The sequence below is a fragment of the Erpetoichthys calabaricus genome, chromosome 13, assembly GCF_900747795.2.
Source record: "Erpetoichthys calabaricus chromosome 13, fErpCal1.3, whole genome shotgun sequence".
Classification (NCBI taxonomy): Eukaryota; Metazoa; Chordata; class Cladistia; order Polypteriformes; family Polypteridae; genus Erpetoichthys; species Erpetoichthys calabaricus.
Window position 1 is genome coordinate 98,134,718 of NC_041406.2, and position 17,145 is coordinate 98,151,862.

The 17,145-nt window shown below is 35.2% G+C and overlaps 1 protein-coding gene across 1 annotated transcript in view; it reads right to left on the reverse strand.

Moving 5' to 3' along the window:
* LOC114663521 (NIPA-like protein 2) overlaps nt 1-17,145 on the reverse strand; it is an 82,598-nt gene that overhangs the window by 15,644 nt on the left and 49,809 nt on the right. Inside the window, exons 4-7 of the mRNA XM_028817309.2 lie at nt 11,282-11,341; nt 9,512-9,633; nt 4,742-4,838; nt 3,801-3,936 (exon numbers count right to left, since the gene is read on the reverse strand). Coding sequence (XP_028673142.1) covers nt 3,801-3,936; nt 4,742-4,838; nt 9,512-9,633; nt 11,282-11,341 — 415 coding nt within the window. The remainder of the gene's footprint in view (nt 1-3,800; nt 3,937-4,741; nt 4,839-9,511; nt 9,634-11,281; nt 11,342-17,145) is intronic.

A 17,145-nucleotide genomic window follows, 5' to 3' on the forward strand; every position in this document is an offset into this window, starting at 1 on the left:
GGAGTCAGCTGATCTAATTAATTTCATTAGGTCATTCCAGAGTCTGGGCGCTATACAGCTGAAGTCCCCGTCACTCATGGAGTGTAGATTAGTGTGGGGCACAAGATTTAAAAGAATCAGAGGACCTTACAGGGCGGACAGGCACATAGTGATGGAGAAGGTCACTGATGTAGTTTGGCGCAAGGTCGTTTAAGGTTTTGTACGTTATTAATAGAATTTTCTATTCAATTCTGTAAGACACAGGGAGCCAGTGAAGGCGAAGCAGGATAGGTGTTATGTGCTCACTGCTGCTGGTCCGTGTAAGGACTCTTGCAGCCAAGTTTTGAATAAGCTGGAGCTGTGATATAAGATTGTATTAAGGTGTCTGCTTACTCTATTTTGTAGCTTTACTATGATGACAAACCAAGTTTATATTTTTTAATTCTACACTTTTGACGACTGTTACACCTGTAGCCTTTGCAGTATTAAGCAGTTACCAATTCTGTACTGTTGCTTATAATTAGAATACATCACCACAGAGAAAAACAAGTGACAGTTTCTGCAGAGGGTTCAAGTGGTGCGCTTTTCACACTCTTACTTAACATAACCATTGCTGGTAACGGCCTAAATGAATGATTTGTTGTGGACACCTGGGAATCAATATTCAGGAGACAATGCCATCACTTCCTACTTAATCTTGAGCTGCCAACAGAAGAAATTCTCAGAAAAATAATTGTATAATAGACTACACTACCTGAAGACTTTTGATAACATCATTTTTTATATCTAGACACTGCAACTCTACATAAATAAGGACTCAGGGCTAGATGCTATCAGCCACAGGCTGCTGAAAACATGCCAGCCAGCCCTGCAGGGTCCTTTAACAGCTGTTCTCCCTTTCCCCGAATTTGCAGAAGGTTCCCCAGCTGTGGAAGACATCCTGTGTGGTCCCAGTGTCAAAGAAAGGGCATTCCAGTGATCCCAAGGACTTCAGACCAGTTGCTCTCACTTCATACATCATGAAGACCCTTTGAGAGGCTGGTCCTAAAATATATACCACTCCTGGTTTCAGAACATCTGGATCCTCTGCAGTTTGCCTATCAGACACATATAGTTGTGGAGGATGCTCTCACCCCCATGCTCCAGGACCTTCTCACATTTGGACAAAGCTGGTACCACACTCAGGATAATGTTCTTTGACTTTGCTGCGCTTTTAGCACCATTCAGCCTCAGCAACTTGGGGAAAAGGCTCAAGGCTTTGAATCTTGATGCCCTCAAAATCTCCTACATCATGGACTACCTGACCAACAGACAGCAATTTGTGAGGCTGAGAGACTGTGTGCCAGAAATAGTGGTGTGTAATACTGGAGTACCTCATGGAACTGTCCTGTCTCCCTTTCCATTTACTGTATCCTCTTCACAGTGGATTTCCAGCATAACAGCACTACTTGCCATCTACAGAATGTTTCAGATGACTCCTCCATCACAGGCTGCATTAATAACGGAGACAAGTCAAAGTACAGAAAGACTGTAGATGACTTTGTCTTGTGTGCCAGAACAACAACTTGCAACTCAACATCAGCAAGATGCAAGAGCTGGTGGTGGATTTCAGGTGGCCAAGGAGCCTCTCAGTCCAGTCGCCATCCAGGGGGAGGATGTGGAAGTGGTGGAGAACTCCACGTACACAGGAGTCCATATAAAACAACAAACTGGAGTGGTCCGACAACACAGTGGTGCTGGACAGGAAGGGCCAGAGCAGACTGCTCTTGCTAAGGAGCCTTTTGATGTGTGCAGCAAGCTGCTGGAAATATTCTACCAGACCTTAGAAACCAGTGTGGTGTTCTATGCTGCGCTCTCCTGGGGAAGCAAACTGAGCTCTGAATAAACTTATCCAGAAAGCCTGCTCCATCACCAGGGGTACCCTGGGCACACTGGAAGCTGTTGTAGAAAAGAGTATGGTTGCAGACTGGGAGGCAATTATGAAAAAGCTCCTCCAGGAGGTGCTGTGTTTGACAACTTTTAGCCACAGGTTCATTCCACCACTGTGTGCTAAGAAGTGCTTCTGGGGGTCTTTTCTGCCCATTGCTATCAGGTAATTCAATGCTTCCTCTTGGGGCAATCAGTTCATTTTGAAATATCTGCACAAAACACATTTTAAAATCATTTTTTTTTTTACTTATCGATTGATTGATAGATTGGCTGTACTTGTCCTGTGAATACATATCCTTGTTTTTACGTTTCTGCCGCTGTATGCACTTGAATTTCCCCATGGGATTAATAAAGTTTATCTAAATTAATCTAAGACTAGCCATGTGCGCCCAACTACGTTGCGCGTGTTAAAGTTGTCTGTGAAGGGCTCCCTGTTTAAACGCGGCTGCCAGTTGTGAACTGGGCCCTTCGTCGCACAGCATTATGATTTTTTTATAAGGGAAACAAAATTAGAAAACAAAACCCTTGGACATTGATTCGATAGGAACGGCCTACTCGGAATCACAGTCCGAATAGTAATTATGTGGTGGTGGAGGAGCATTTCTGCTTCTCTCTGTTCACAGTCCGTCTCGTTTTCATGACGCTGTCGTTTCCTGTCACGATCTCTTCTCAACCTTTCTCCAATCTCGCAGGTTGCTTTCTGGCAATCCAAAGAGTAAGGAAGAAGCAATGCTTCTTTCTTGAACTCCAAACGCCGACTGATGGAAAATCACAGAAGTGTGCCCGACTTATATACTCTGACTGCCGACTCCAAGAAGTGGGTGAACATTCGATTTGGACAAAGTGCTACCAACGACGGTCAATAGAAACACAAAAAACCACAGTCTCGACAACGAAGCAGGTGTCGACGCCAGATCTAAACACAAAGCACGGTGTTGACGCCAGATCTAAACACAAAGAGTGGTATTGACAGTGTTTGTAAACAAAAGTAACAACCAAGGTGTCGTGTATTCAGCCAGTACAAACAGCACATAGTCTCCTTTAGTTCACTCCTCTTTAATCACCACACTCCAACCTCATCCAACGATCCTCCCCCTCACTTCCTCTCCTCCTCCATCACTACTGCCCTCTACTGAACACAGCAGGAACACCACACAAGGCAGTGAATTCGATGACAAACAAAGATCAAGATCCAAATGAAGATTATATATAAAGATTAGAATGACATAACCAACAACTCTTAGAAGTAGGCAGGGCATTTTCAGAAGGACCTCAATCAATGTGGAAAAAAAGCAAAGTGGATAAAATAAAAAAGCAGCGATCTCTATTTAAAAAGATGTACAAAGCCCTCATCACCAATATTAGTATGGTTGGTACTTTTGTTTTTAAGTCTTACAAAATTGTTCTTGGTATAAGACACAGAAACCGCTACACTCAATGTATACTGCCACTGTTGATTTGGGATTAACCACTAGTACACGCCAAATACACAATGCACACAGTAAGAAAACCAGGTATTTGGCTTTGCTCTTGTGGGCGAAACGTTTTCTTTCTGTGAAATATACTAAGGGTTGAACTCTCATATTTGCTGTATGTTTGTCTTAGGAAACAGTTATAGAGTTAAAGTGGGGTGGTTCCAGGGTGCATTTGCAAAAAAAGGAAACGCTAAGTTTCAAGTTAAAGGTACACAGAAAAATGAAAAGAGACATCTTGGCTATTGAGTTTTTGTCACCTGACACATACTCAACAGCCAAATCATTGTTTTCACAACTCAAATTATATTTCTAATCAACATTATTGTGGACCCTTTTTTCTTTACAAACATTGGAAAAGCAAGGACAATAATATACACATGATCACAAAGAACATGCTGTACTTTTGAATTCACTTACTTCACTTGAAAGGCACAGGAGGCTATCATGACGACCACCATGACATAGAAGATTGGGTATATAAGCTGTATTGAGCCATTCACTGATTCAGTGATCATGCCAGATACGGCCTTCACAGAAATGACAGTAACTGAAGCTGGAATAAGAAAGTCAGACAAAAAATAAGGTAATTTTGCATGTTGTTTGGGAATGGGGTTATGGAATGGAGCAAGGTTACCATGACATGATTTGTAATATCAATTCATAAAAGTTACACTTAAACCAATTTTTCTAACAAACTACTTATTTCAACAAAAACAAAGAGTATCTTTCCATAACAAAATTTTGTCATTATTCTAGTATGAATTGCACTAGAATTCAACGGCATGATAAAAGAAAAAAAAAAATCCCACAGAATTCATGAAGATGAAAATTTATTATCAGTAAACAATAAACAGGAGAGAACAACTGATACATCTAATAAGACAATAATTTAAAATAATGTCCCATGGAAAAAATTAATATTAATGAACTATCATCTTATATCTTAGATCATGGGTTTCAGGTACTCTCTACATACATACCATTCTATTCCTAAGAACCAAAGTTGTATTTTTTAATACGCCATCATAAAGTATTTACAGCATAATTTATTACAATACTTATTCAGTATAACATGCAAGTTTGAAATAAAAAATAGGAAAGCAACATAAACACTGACTGATTCAGCCAAAGCATGGATTTTTGTGTTCACTACAGGCATAACATTTTCTTTTCTAGTAAGTAATGATTCAAATTACTAATAATAGTTGATAAAGAACCTTACATATTTGTATTTAATTTTATAAAAAAAGTGAGAATATATAATCATTTTGTTGTGATAATTACCTATACGCTGAAGTAGCATTGGAATGGTTTTTATTGCATACATCACAGGAGAAAAAATGGCTTTATAATCTTACCAAGCAATGCAACAATCAGTAGAACGACTACAATGTGCTTCACATTCTTCTTCTTGTACAGGTACATTAGAATGCAAAATGCAATTATTTCTATGATCTGTAGAAAAAGAAGCAGAACATTAAGGTACCTTCAGATGGGTAAACACAGAGCTGTAACTACTTTTTATTGCCAAATTTATATGTAAATTGTTAATGACTTTCCATCTATACAGAATAGATAAGTGCATACAAGTACCTAATTTACATTCTGTGTAACATTAGATTAACATGATTTTTCAGCAAGGCAAGAGGAAACAATATCATGTAATAAAAATTTCTTGGAATCAAATAAAACAGTATTAGGAAATCAACAAATCTATTTTGCTTATTTCTGTACACTGTATGAATTTTTACTTGTGCTTGCCTTCTTACTTAAATAATACTTACACCATCAAATGAAACAGGCCACACTGAATCAAGTAAAAATATATTACAAGATAGAATAATGCACAAAATCCCACAAGAGAGATCAACGAGAGGAAAATGTACTGTTAAAAAATGAAGCACATTTTAGTATGTTTTGCTGAAATTTATTTCTAGACATCAATTTAACTTAAATATCCTGGATAAATATACAACAATTATAAGAAACCCCTGCTTATTCATTAACATTCATGAATTCACATACTTATAAATTCAATTTTCTTTGTCCTTCCCAAGAAAAGGGACTCGTTATGAATTTCTTTAAGCCACGTGAAAAACCAACAGTTTCTCCAAAATAGCAAAGCTATACACAAAGTAGAAATTACATATAACCATTTTTTCCTAACATAAAAGTATGTGCTCTAGTGCAGTTACAGTGAGCTATGCTCTACTATAAGGTATTTTTAAAAATTGTTTTTTATTTGAAATGACAGCAAAAACTGATTTGACCCATGAATTATGAACTGAAACTTTATTGATTCAGTCCTCTGAAAAGGAGTTCATACATGTGACAAATATGATTAATTACAGGTCTTACTGCTCATTTTGCTTACATGCTTTGCCACTGTATTCTTGTATCCATGTGCTTTGACATTAGGCTTTTTAATGCTTGTATGTTCTTTTTCAAATTCAATTGGATATATTCAAATAATAAGAAAGTTACAGAACTCTAATTAGCACTAAACAACACTAATATTAAACTGTATAATTTTGTCACATTATTCACAATCATCTTATTTATAAGCCATTGAATTTCCATCCTACATTTTATTGAACCATCGATGCACAGTAACATATCGAAAACTGTATTTCCATTTACAGTAAATGACTGTGGATAAAACAGCTGATAACTCTCAGATAAAAACTTATAATTTGACCATGGCCCATGTGTCTAAAATATTGAAAAACCTATGGTACATGAATTACAGATAAACAGGGATTGATCTTTTCTTTAATTTTTAAAATATTTTGTTTACTGCCCTTGAACTTTACTAAGATTCAAAATAAATATTGTAGTTTCTAGATTTTAGCGATTATATATACACCACATATCATGATTTTTTAAATTGAACAAATTGTACAATGAAGCAATAAGCTGACAGCTCAACAAAGCTTGCTGCATCAATCAAATGGAATGACTTTAAAGAAGGTGACTGACCTTTGATTCAAGGCACTCTTGTGCCAAGTGCACATATGACTAAACTTCCATTCAATCATCATGTTTGTTATGGACAGAAACTCAATAATTCACTATTCAGACCTAGATTGGCTATTCCATGTCTGATGTTTTGGTCAATCCCACCATGAGCATGGAGGTACCTAGAGTGAGCAGACTATATACTTTTAAGCAAAAAACTCATGGTCTCCAACAAAGCAGAACTTGCACCTAACATCAGTCAGAATGTTTCTCTTGGCCAAAAAAAACTGCATTAACAGAACATTCTCTCCAACTAGTACAAGCTCAAATGGTATAGTTCACAAATATCTTCACAAACACCACTGACTCTGGTTATGAGGCAGAATCTTCTGCAAATGTCTTGAGTACGCATATTAGTGTCACAAATGATTGTCACATAGCTGTTAATCTCACACACCTTACACTCTTAGCTTTGCAGGGGTAAACTGAACAGTAGAAAAGCTGACCTATAATAAACATTTCTATCTATGTAGTCACAGTGCCCATAAACAGTATTTATCACTTTGGAAGTTTTCATAGTTTGTTGCTATAATTTACTGAATATCATTTGATCTCATTTAGCTTTTTAACACTGATCAACAGAAGAGACTCTTTAATAGTGAAGTCTAGTGATAGAGGCAAACAAGACATCTACGATGAGGAATTAAAACACTGGCTTGCTGAAACTAGAGAGACTGCACATATAACAATTGTTGCCCAGGTGCACCACCAAATGTAGCTTTAGGGAAAAGAGAAAAAAAATGCACATCTCGGTTAGCATTTGCCAGACATGGAAGACTCTGAAAATTCAATTGGAAAAATTTTTATTGTCTAATGAGACCAAAATTGAGCTTTCTGGCCATCAGCATTAAATGGCATGTTTAACACTGCACATTATATAAAATGGATATTATCTAAAACATACAATTCCCCAATGTAGACTAGGGTGATGACAACATCATGCAGTGGGGAAGCTTACATGCAGTAGGCCCTGGAAGGTATAATGCAGAAAAATCCTGGAGAAAAACCTGATGTACTCTGCAAGAAACCTGTGCCTTGGAATAAGATTTGTTTTCTAGAAAGATAAAGACCACAAGCATAAATACAAAGTTACATAGGAATTACTTAAAAACAACATAATTAGTGACATGGGGGTAACTTAGTCAAAGCCCAAGTCTCAGTCCAATTAGGAATTTGTGGTTGGATTTGAAAAATATTGTTCACTCACAATCCCATGCAATCTGACAGATCACAAGCAGTTTTGTAAAGATGAATAAGGAAAAATGCAGTGTCCAGATGTACAAATCTGATAGGGACCTGTTCACAAATACTCAAAAGATAACATGGCTACCAAAGGGGCATCTACTAAATACTGACTTGAAAGGAATGAATACTTATGCAATCAATTATTTTGTTCTTTATATTTGTAATTAATTTCGACCACTTTGCAGCCATTTCTTTGCTGACAGTAAGCATTTTTTCTGTTGTTCAGTGTCAAAAAATGTCAAATAATATCCAGTGTGATTCAAAGTCATATAAGAATAAAATGTAAAAACCTCCAAGGGTTAAATACATTTTAAAGGGATTGTATATTGTAGTAATAATTCAAGGGCAGCCAGGCCTGCTATATAACATTAAAGACATTTTACCACAATTTCTGTTCCTCCAGGGGCTTATATGGTGGAATAAAACAGGACATCTTTTAGCGAATATTTTGTCGAAAGGGACAGAATACATTAAAAACATGAATTTCCCAAGTTAATTTGGTTTTGTCTTATTTTTATTTTCAATTCAAAGAAAACTGATACAAATTAATTTATATATGAACAATAAATATACAGAGTGGTGTTTTGCTCGTTTTTAAGGTAAAGCTTAAAGTTATAAAATATTTAGGTTTTCCTGATTTGACTACCCCAAATACCTTCATAATCGTAAATGTTGTATCATGTTATTTCTCAATGTCCACTTTCCATTGCTGACAAAATTAAACTTATCCAGTCATTTAACCATCTAGTAGCTCTTCTCTTCTTGTGCCGCTATGTCTTTTTTTACAGTATGGAGACTAAAACTCTACTCAGTATTCCTGCTGAGAATTCACAATGAAGCACAATCTTCTTAGACTTACACTGGACAATGAATGTTATCCAGCATTTCATGTACATTTTAATTGTCTGTGTACACTTTCTGGTTATGGGCACTGGCCAGTATCAATGGGAACTCTTACAAAGGGTACACATACATCTTTAAATTTCACAAGGTTGCACCTCTCTTTTGCATAATAAAATAAATACATTTACCTAAAATTGCACTTACTCAAAAACTCTTTGAAAACAACAAAACTGTCACTTTTAATTTAGCGGTTAATATATGCAATATTTAAAATAAACAAAAATCAAGGCAATTTCTATCTACATATAGCAAAGACTTATTTATATGATATAATTTAATAAAATACTTGGCACATACCATCACAACTTAAATATTGCTCCTATTAAAGGATTTTTCTCTTGCACTAATACATTTTTTTTCCCATGATGCACAATTCTCTATTTGTTCTCAGTATTACTTTTCATCAGAGTTGTTCAAGCAAAATCAATATCTCATTGCAATTTAAACAAACATTTTTTTTAAACCCAGTCAGGCTGATATGCCTCACAAAAGGTTTGAAGAAAGACCAAAGCTGTTGCCTATATTCTTCCAGGAAACTGTATTGGCTTTTTGCCAATGGTGCCCCGGCCAATTAAATCTGATCAATAACATTATAGTTTTACCCCTCCAGTTCTCATGTGAGCAGCACATAGAAGATTTTTCAAGTGTACAGATTCAAGATACATCGGTGCAGCAGCTGTTGGTCGTATTTGTATGGAATCAAAAATGTATACCATCAGTTAAGAAAATAATTTCAGCTTTGAATTTATCTGTTTTAAGCCACAGAAGGCATCAAAGAAAATAGCATTTGCAATTCCATGTACTTTCCTTATAGTTACAGCTACTACAGAAAAGCCTCATGTATTGGCTGATATAACAGCTTTTCAAGAACTGAATGACCAGGCCCCAAATTAAAATAATAGAGGTAAGCAGACTGTTCCTTTAAAACAGGGTCTTGAGTGATTGATAAGGTTCACACTTACCAGATAAATTAAGAACTGCCAGCTAACGCAGTATCTTTGAACTTTATAGGCAGTTATTTGTTGAGAAACATTAGGTGCAAAGGTGACCAAAAGGTATGTTCCTGAAATTGCAAGAGCACCACCTGTAAAAAAAATAAATACTGTCATGCCAGATCTAAAGAATTGCAATGTTACTTAATTAAAAAAGAATTAAAGCAGACTATAAGGCAAAGCACAATTTTGCTGTACATTATGGGCTGTTTCCCAGCTGATGCAAGGACAGCCTCTAAACTCTGTACCAGATGCATTAAGTTTGAGAAAGCTATATTGTTTTACAATATAAATACAGACAAAAAAGCCTCAACATATCACTCCAAAGTTCATACCTTAGATACCCAAGGACTTCCAATTTTACATTCATAAAGGCCGCTTACACATATAAGTACAAAGTTAAAATACTTCTAATTATAAGTAATAACATGCTTCCTCATTAATAATGATGAGTGTGTAAACTATCTCTTGAGTTTGTTTTTGTTTCAGTTTAGGAGCAGAAAAAAAAAATGTATTCTCCAAAAACCTGAGTTAATTTCTGATGAAAGCTGAAAATGCACAGAGATACTGAAAACAGTCATATTAATTTGAATCCTCTCTTCCCATAATTAAATTAAAATTAATTTCCTTATTCGGTGTAACTATTATCTATGATACGTTAGTGGTGTTAGCTGTCATAAAAGATCACAAGGCAGTCACTAGTCTACTGATTCAAATCTCAATTTATTGTTATATGCAATTTAAGTTTGACTCTATAGGTTTCAAATTTGGCTTCATAATGAGACGCAGTTCACTGCATAATGTTCAATGCCTACTCGATGATAGGCTACCTTATTGATTGAGTTAAGTAAGCACCATGCTTACACATTTTCAGTGTTAATATTTTAAAAAGGGAAATTTCATGGCATTTAAAAGAATTACCCTGCAGTAATTGTAAAAGTATCATCTGGTGTGTTACTTGAAGTAGTTCAGACCTTTGGTGCTCTGCAGTATACTGTATATCCTACAGTAAATTCTGTAAATACTCACTTGTCTTTTTCATTCTAGGAGTGAACTATTTTTAAGATTCTTCTCTCTTTTGAGTGACAATGAATGAAAAAAAATATATATGTTTTGATGTACTGTATTTTCATGAGTTTCTACACTAAAGGCTGCAGGCTTACAACATAAGTGTTTTGAGAGAATTATCACTCTTACTGTTAATAACATTGAAACCTTTATGTTTTAGTCTTTCAGGATGGCCACTTACTTTTCTTTGTGAAAACATATTTGAGAATGGCAGTACTTGAGACACATTAAGCAGGCAGAAATGAAAAAATGTTTTAATTATAAAGCAAACCACTGCAAACATTCACACAAGGCAGCACATTAGATATTTACAGTGATATTTACAGGTACTGAATTTTCCTAATGGCATATAAACAAACAGCTAGACTATTGTGCAACAAACTCTGAACCTAAAACTGATATGGCAAATCTAATATACTGATGTTCATACAACTCAACAAAATAAAACAGAATTAGACATACCAGTGGTTATCCTTCTGCAATTAGTTAAATATTGAGTTAAAAATGGTTGAAGTGAAAAACATTTTTAGTTCAGAAAATGCAATGAAGGCAATCCTTTTTATTCTACATTATTAGCCTCCGCAATAGCATAATAACAAAAAAAAATTACATTTAGTTTCATGGACAGCACTCAACAATGTGTGTCAAGTCTGTGTTATCAGTAGTACTTACCTAGTATATCAGATGCTCGTAAGGTCTCTCTTAGAAAAACCACAGAAATAATTGCACTTGCTATAAAAGGGGGAAAAATCACAAGCAAAGATGTTAACTAAAGAAAAATCAAGTTGAATATGATCTACATTTTATTATTTTTAATAGGTTAGCACAATTGAATGTTCTTCATAGTTTCATGTGGGCTCATGCCATGGACTCAGGTTTCCTTTATCAGTCTAAAAAATAAGTAACTCTGAGTTGTCTTGATTTAAATATGGATGTGTGCATTATTGTGCTTTGGTAATTCAGAGGGCTGTTTTTCCTGCCTTTTTATAGATTGTTGCCCATATAAGCTTGTATAACCTGAACTGAAAAAAGAGTGTTCAGAGAATGGATCAATTAATAACACTGAGGAATATCATATATGAATGGTGCCAAAAATTGCACACTGCAATCTAACAAAGAAAACACAACAAGAAGAAATCAGAGAAGAGAGGCTACTGGACCAACTTAAACCCATAACAAGCACTTCAGCACACAGTGTCATACCCAGAACAGGTTTGAATTAACAAAGTTGCATAAGTCAGACTTGGGTACAATTCAATCCTTCTTACTGAGATGAAAAAATAACTTTTAAAAAATGAAAAAAACTGAGCCATGTTTTACAGCTCAAATGTGCATCAAACCGGAAGATGTCTCTTTTTTCTTCTTTAGAAATGGTAAGTTCATCATTCTTAATGAATACCAATGGGATGCTTTGCCAATATACAGTAATATGTAAGCCAAAAAACACATGCCAACAGTACAGGACCAAACATATTCTAGTTATGAAAGAGAAAGGTTAAAAATCTGAAAAGAATGTAAATGGGATCATCACTGCAATAATAGTTTAAAATTCCTCAGAACTTCAGATTTCTGTCTGTCTCATCTAAAAGGAGAAGTCCAATTTCTTCTACAGGATTAAAAAGATTTTTTTTTGTAAGTGGAAACTAATGTGATCATATTCATGGAACTTCACAAGAGCATAAGAACTAGTGGAGGTAACCATGACAGCTAAATACATAAAGCCAATAACTCACATAGAACGATAAATTGTTCCTTTTTATTGGATTTTAACTTCAGATGGGTAGACAAACACTGAAGCAAGATGATGTTAAAATGCAATAAAAAAAACAGAGTTAGGACGGTTAAAGCACATAATCAAATAATCAAAAAAAAAAAATCCTGTTAGAAATGGCCAGAGGCAACTTACAGAAATAAAATGTCTTTTATAAAAACAGGCAATTAAAAAAAAAAAAAAAAACTTGATTTAGAGGAGATTCAGTTTCCTATTACAATTAAATATCCAAAAGATTTAGGCAAAAATCATATTTGTGCATTTTAGTATGTTGTTATTTTTTCCTTACACTTTAAACTAACAGGAATATTCTACATGAAGTTTTTGTATCTTTTTCACATCTTTGTACAGAATGTTTAGTCTATTGGATATCTTGACTCTTATGCACCTTTCTTAAATATCAAAAAAAAGGTTTAACTCACAAGACCAATTAATAACAACTCTATAAACTTTCATAATAAGTATTACCACATATCATTTTATAAGGTAATTTACATTACAGGATCACTATAGTAAATGTGTGAGTGAATTAAAACAAGCACTAAGCCAGTGGACTATACAATGAAAAGACAAATCTGTAACAGATGTTTCAGGTTATATTGATATCTTTTTTTTTTTTTTTAAAACCTTTTTTTGTAATAAGAATGATTCTTAAAATATGAAATAAAGAACTGTCTGCTTACATCTGTGCCAAAAAAACACACAATTGATAAAAGAATAAGTGTAATGTTTAAAAAAAACGTTATTAGGGAGTCTCAGTAAGGTGGAATAAAAGTTGTATTAGGGGGAGGTTATGCAGCTAATTGGCCTGGCTACGCTATTTCAAGATGAATTTAGCATGGCAGCTTCTCTTATTTTAATGCAGTTTAAATCAGTCCTCAAGTGTCCAGTGCTACATGTTGAAGACAAAACATCATTTTAAAAACAACTTGGCAGAATATGCTGTGTAAACAGTAGGAGTGAAACAAAATGTACAAGTCACCATATCAAACAACAGTTATAAAATCAAGATTTTCTTAAGTTCAGCAAAATGAGCATATAAACAATGTTAAACAGTGGATGTTAAGTGTCACGTACAACATCTAGAACATCAGAAAATAACACTTTTTAAACTTTATAAATGCAAAACATCTCAATTTGACAAGGACTTCACTTTCCTCACCTTCATCAATGCAAATGTCTAAACTACATTACATCATCAGAAAATTACACTTCTGAAACTTTATAACCACAAAACAAGATGATTTTCAAATCATCCATGCAAACTTGGATTTTTCTTTCAAACATTTACATGTTGATTCAGAACTCTAAACTTTGTCCATGCTAATGTGTACATAAGTGTCTGGAGCAAATCCAGATTGGAATTCTTGATTTTACTCAACACTGCTGAGATAGGTAGCATAGACTTATGCTAGAATTCAGTGTTTCAAAGACTGTTAAATTGCTCACAGTCTCTGTGTGTGTGTGTGTGTGTGTGTGTGTGTGTGTGTGTGCGCACGCGCGTGTGTGTGTGCATGTGTTAAAGAGCTCCAGATTTACCAGACAGAACAGCATAGTGAGACAGTGCAATATCATAGTTTGAATGGATGGGTGATTCTTTTACAGGCTTTCAAATTCATTGTCACTTCTACTTACTGAATTTTCAGTACCTTTACTTTCCATAGTACAGTAATTGACACATAGCAAATAATATGTGAAAGAGGTCTGCATACACGTTTATGATCATATTAATGCCAAACACTTCATATATAGCATGAAGCTGAATAATTCTGATACAAGAAGGTAATACAAACATCTATCAAACATAAAAGAAATACAGATGAATATAGAAACACAACATACTACATTTAAACTAAATCAAACTTTAACAAAGGTTGTTCATTATAGTCTGCTCTTGGCCCCTTCAACTTATAAATAAATAAAGTAAATAAATAAAAATCATAAAATGTTACCGAAGCACCTTTCTCCTGCTCACTCTATATGCCTCTGCTAGGAGTTGGAGGACTGTCTAACAATACCTTTTCACCATGTTACTAGACTGACACCCTATCCAAGAATGTTTTCTTACTTTAAAGCCACAATAAATTACCATATATCAAAATAAAATGTTATAAAAGAAACAACAACAGAATGTGGGAGCCAACCACCCCTTAATTTGGTATATACTGTACATAAACATGTCTTATGGGTGCACACACACAGAAAATGTGCACTCTACACAGACAACAATTACATACGGATTTGAACCAATGACCTTGGATCCAACAGGCATCACCACTAACTAGTGATCTTTTCAATTTCCTTAAGGTTCGCTCTTTAACTAATTTGCTTAACAATACTCAACAAGTGTTTTCATAATGTTTTAGTACGTTTAAAGCATTAAGATAATTTCTGTCATTAAAACCTTGATTTTTATTGGAATTTAATGTTAAGACTTGTTTTGACAATTTGTATTCACTTTTTTTTTTACTGAAAACAAGTGAAAATCCCTAAAAACATGTTCAAGTACAGGTGCAGTGTCACCCTAGACTAACCCCTACTTGAATTTTGTGTAAATGGGTCTCATGGGCAAAAAGGTCCAGAACCCCTGCATTAATGGGTTGTTGCTGCTTACAGTTAACAAAAGCAGTCTCACTCTGAATAGGCGGTCTTACTGCACTAGTACAGCCAGTTGCCCCGATTACGTTAGGAATACTGGACACTGCTGCAAATGACCTTTTTATATGTTGCCCATAAACCAGTCAACATCATGGGCACAGAAAATCTTGCCGTCCCTAAAAGCTTATTCCCTTTGTATATGACTATTTGCATAGACTTAGCCTTTGAATACGTTATAAGATATACAGTAATCCCTCGCTACTTCGCGGTTCACTTTTCGCGGATTCACGACTTTGCGGATTTTATATGTAAGCATATCTAAATATATAACGCATATTTTTCGCTGCTTCGCGAGTTTCTGCGGACAATGGGTCTTTTTACTTCTGGTATTTGCTTCCTCAGTTGGTTTGCCCAGTTGATTTCATACAAGAGATGCTATTGGCGGATGGCTGAGAAGCTACCCAATCAGAGCACGCAGTTAAGTTCCTGTGTGCTGCTGATTGGCTCAGCGACGGAGTGCTGCATTAACCAGGAAGTCTCATCTCACTCATTCAGCATTAACGTGCTCTTGCTACTGCATTCAGGGGATTATCACCTTCATCGTCATCATTTTTACTGCGCAGCATATTCATCACCATCATCACGTCATATATAACTACGTGTACTTCGCTATACAGTAAGTGTAAACTTATCTACCGATTTCATATTGCTTAGCAGTTGTCCCTGTTATTAATAGAGTAAAGGGTGGGTTGTAAACAATACAGGGAGGGTTTAAAAACGTCCAAATACACGTTAAATAATTAAATAAATATGGTGTCCCTACTTCGCGGAAATTCAGTTATCGCGGTCGGCCTTGCAACCTATCTCCCACGATAAGTGAGGGATTACTGTAATATTTATAACATTCTGAACGCAGGGAGTGAATAACACTTGGGTTTTTATTTCACTTTCAAACAAAAAAAATCTTAAGTGGAAATACACAACATTGGCCTACTTAAAAGCGAACTAAAACAGAGCCTGTTCATCATATTCATCACTGAAGATGAGGACTTTTGGATCAGTGATATGAATTTTATATGTGCAAGTTTTCATTTAGCCATTTTTCCAATTCTTCAGTGTTGTATTTTTTAAATCAGTACAAACTGCATGCTGTTTCATTGTAGTCAGCAATAAAACAAAGTTTGATTATCTACTGTCCCAGGTTAATCCATTGTGAGATACATTAAGCTGGTCTTCTAGTGCATCTTAAGGCAATTATAATAACTCTGCAATTAGCCAACTTATTGTTGCATGCCTGTTATTCTGTACAGGTTGTGTCAGCTTGAACTGGCTTTTTTCATTAACAGTGTCCAACCACAGAGACCACTGAATGATTTTGCTATGAGTGGCAAAATAGATGTACATGAAAAACCTAGGAGGTTCCTGTTCAATGATTACTTCTAACCTACTTTACTTAGTACTGCATAAACATACTGCTGCTGTGACTGGCTAGGCAAACACTTACACAGAAAGGGGTGTTTAAATAGTAAAATGCACACTAACTATATAAATATACAACACATGTAGAGGAGGAGTGTTCACACGACTTTGCCTATAACATATGGTGCTGTGGAGGTAATGTACTGTACTAAGCAGATGTGCAAAAGTAAGATGGATGCCAGTTTCCCTGAAATAAAATTACAGCCATTTCAAATGGGCGTCATTTGGCCCATTAAAGAGTTGAGACACTGCAAGTTTTAGAAATAATTAGAAGAATCAATATATTTCAGCTCAGATGTAACATCTTAACAACAAAGTACACTCCCTTTACAATATTTAGACCTGAAAAAAATAAAACACTCTATATTAAGTGAATGCAAACAAAATAAGCAATCAGATAATGACTTGCAACATTGATTTCAAAAGTAGTATTCATGTATCAATGGTGAAATAGGCAGCAACTCCATAGTAAGTCAAAACATTTCAAGGTACTTACTCTTAATGATCTTAAGAAACAATGAGAAAGGGATGTCTAAATTAATATTTCAGAAAATTAACGGGGGGGCAAGGAGGAGGAATGTGATGTTGTGCATGATCTCAAAGCAAGAATTTTGTGTGTTACACACACAGAAATATTTTTACAAATATATTGTGTGTACAGTTACACACACACACACACACACACACA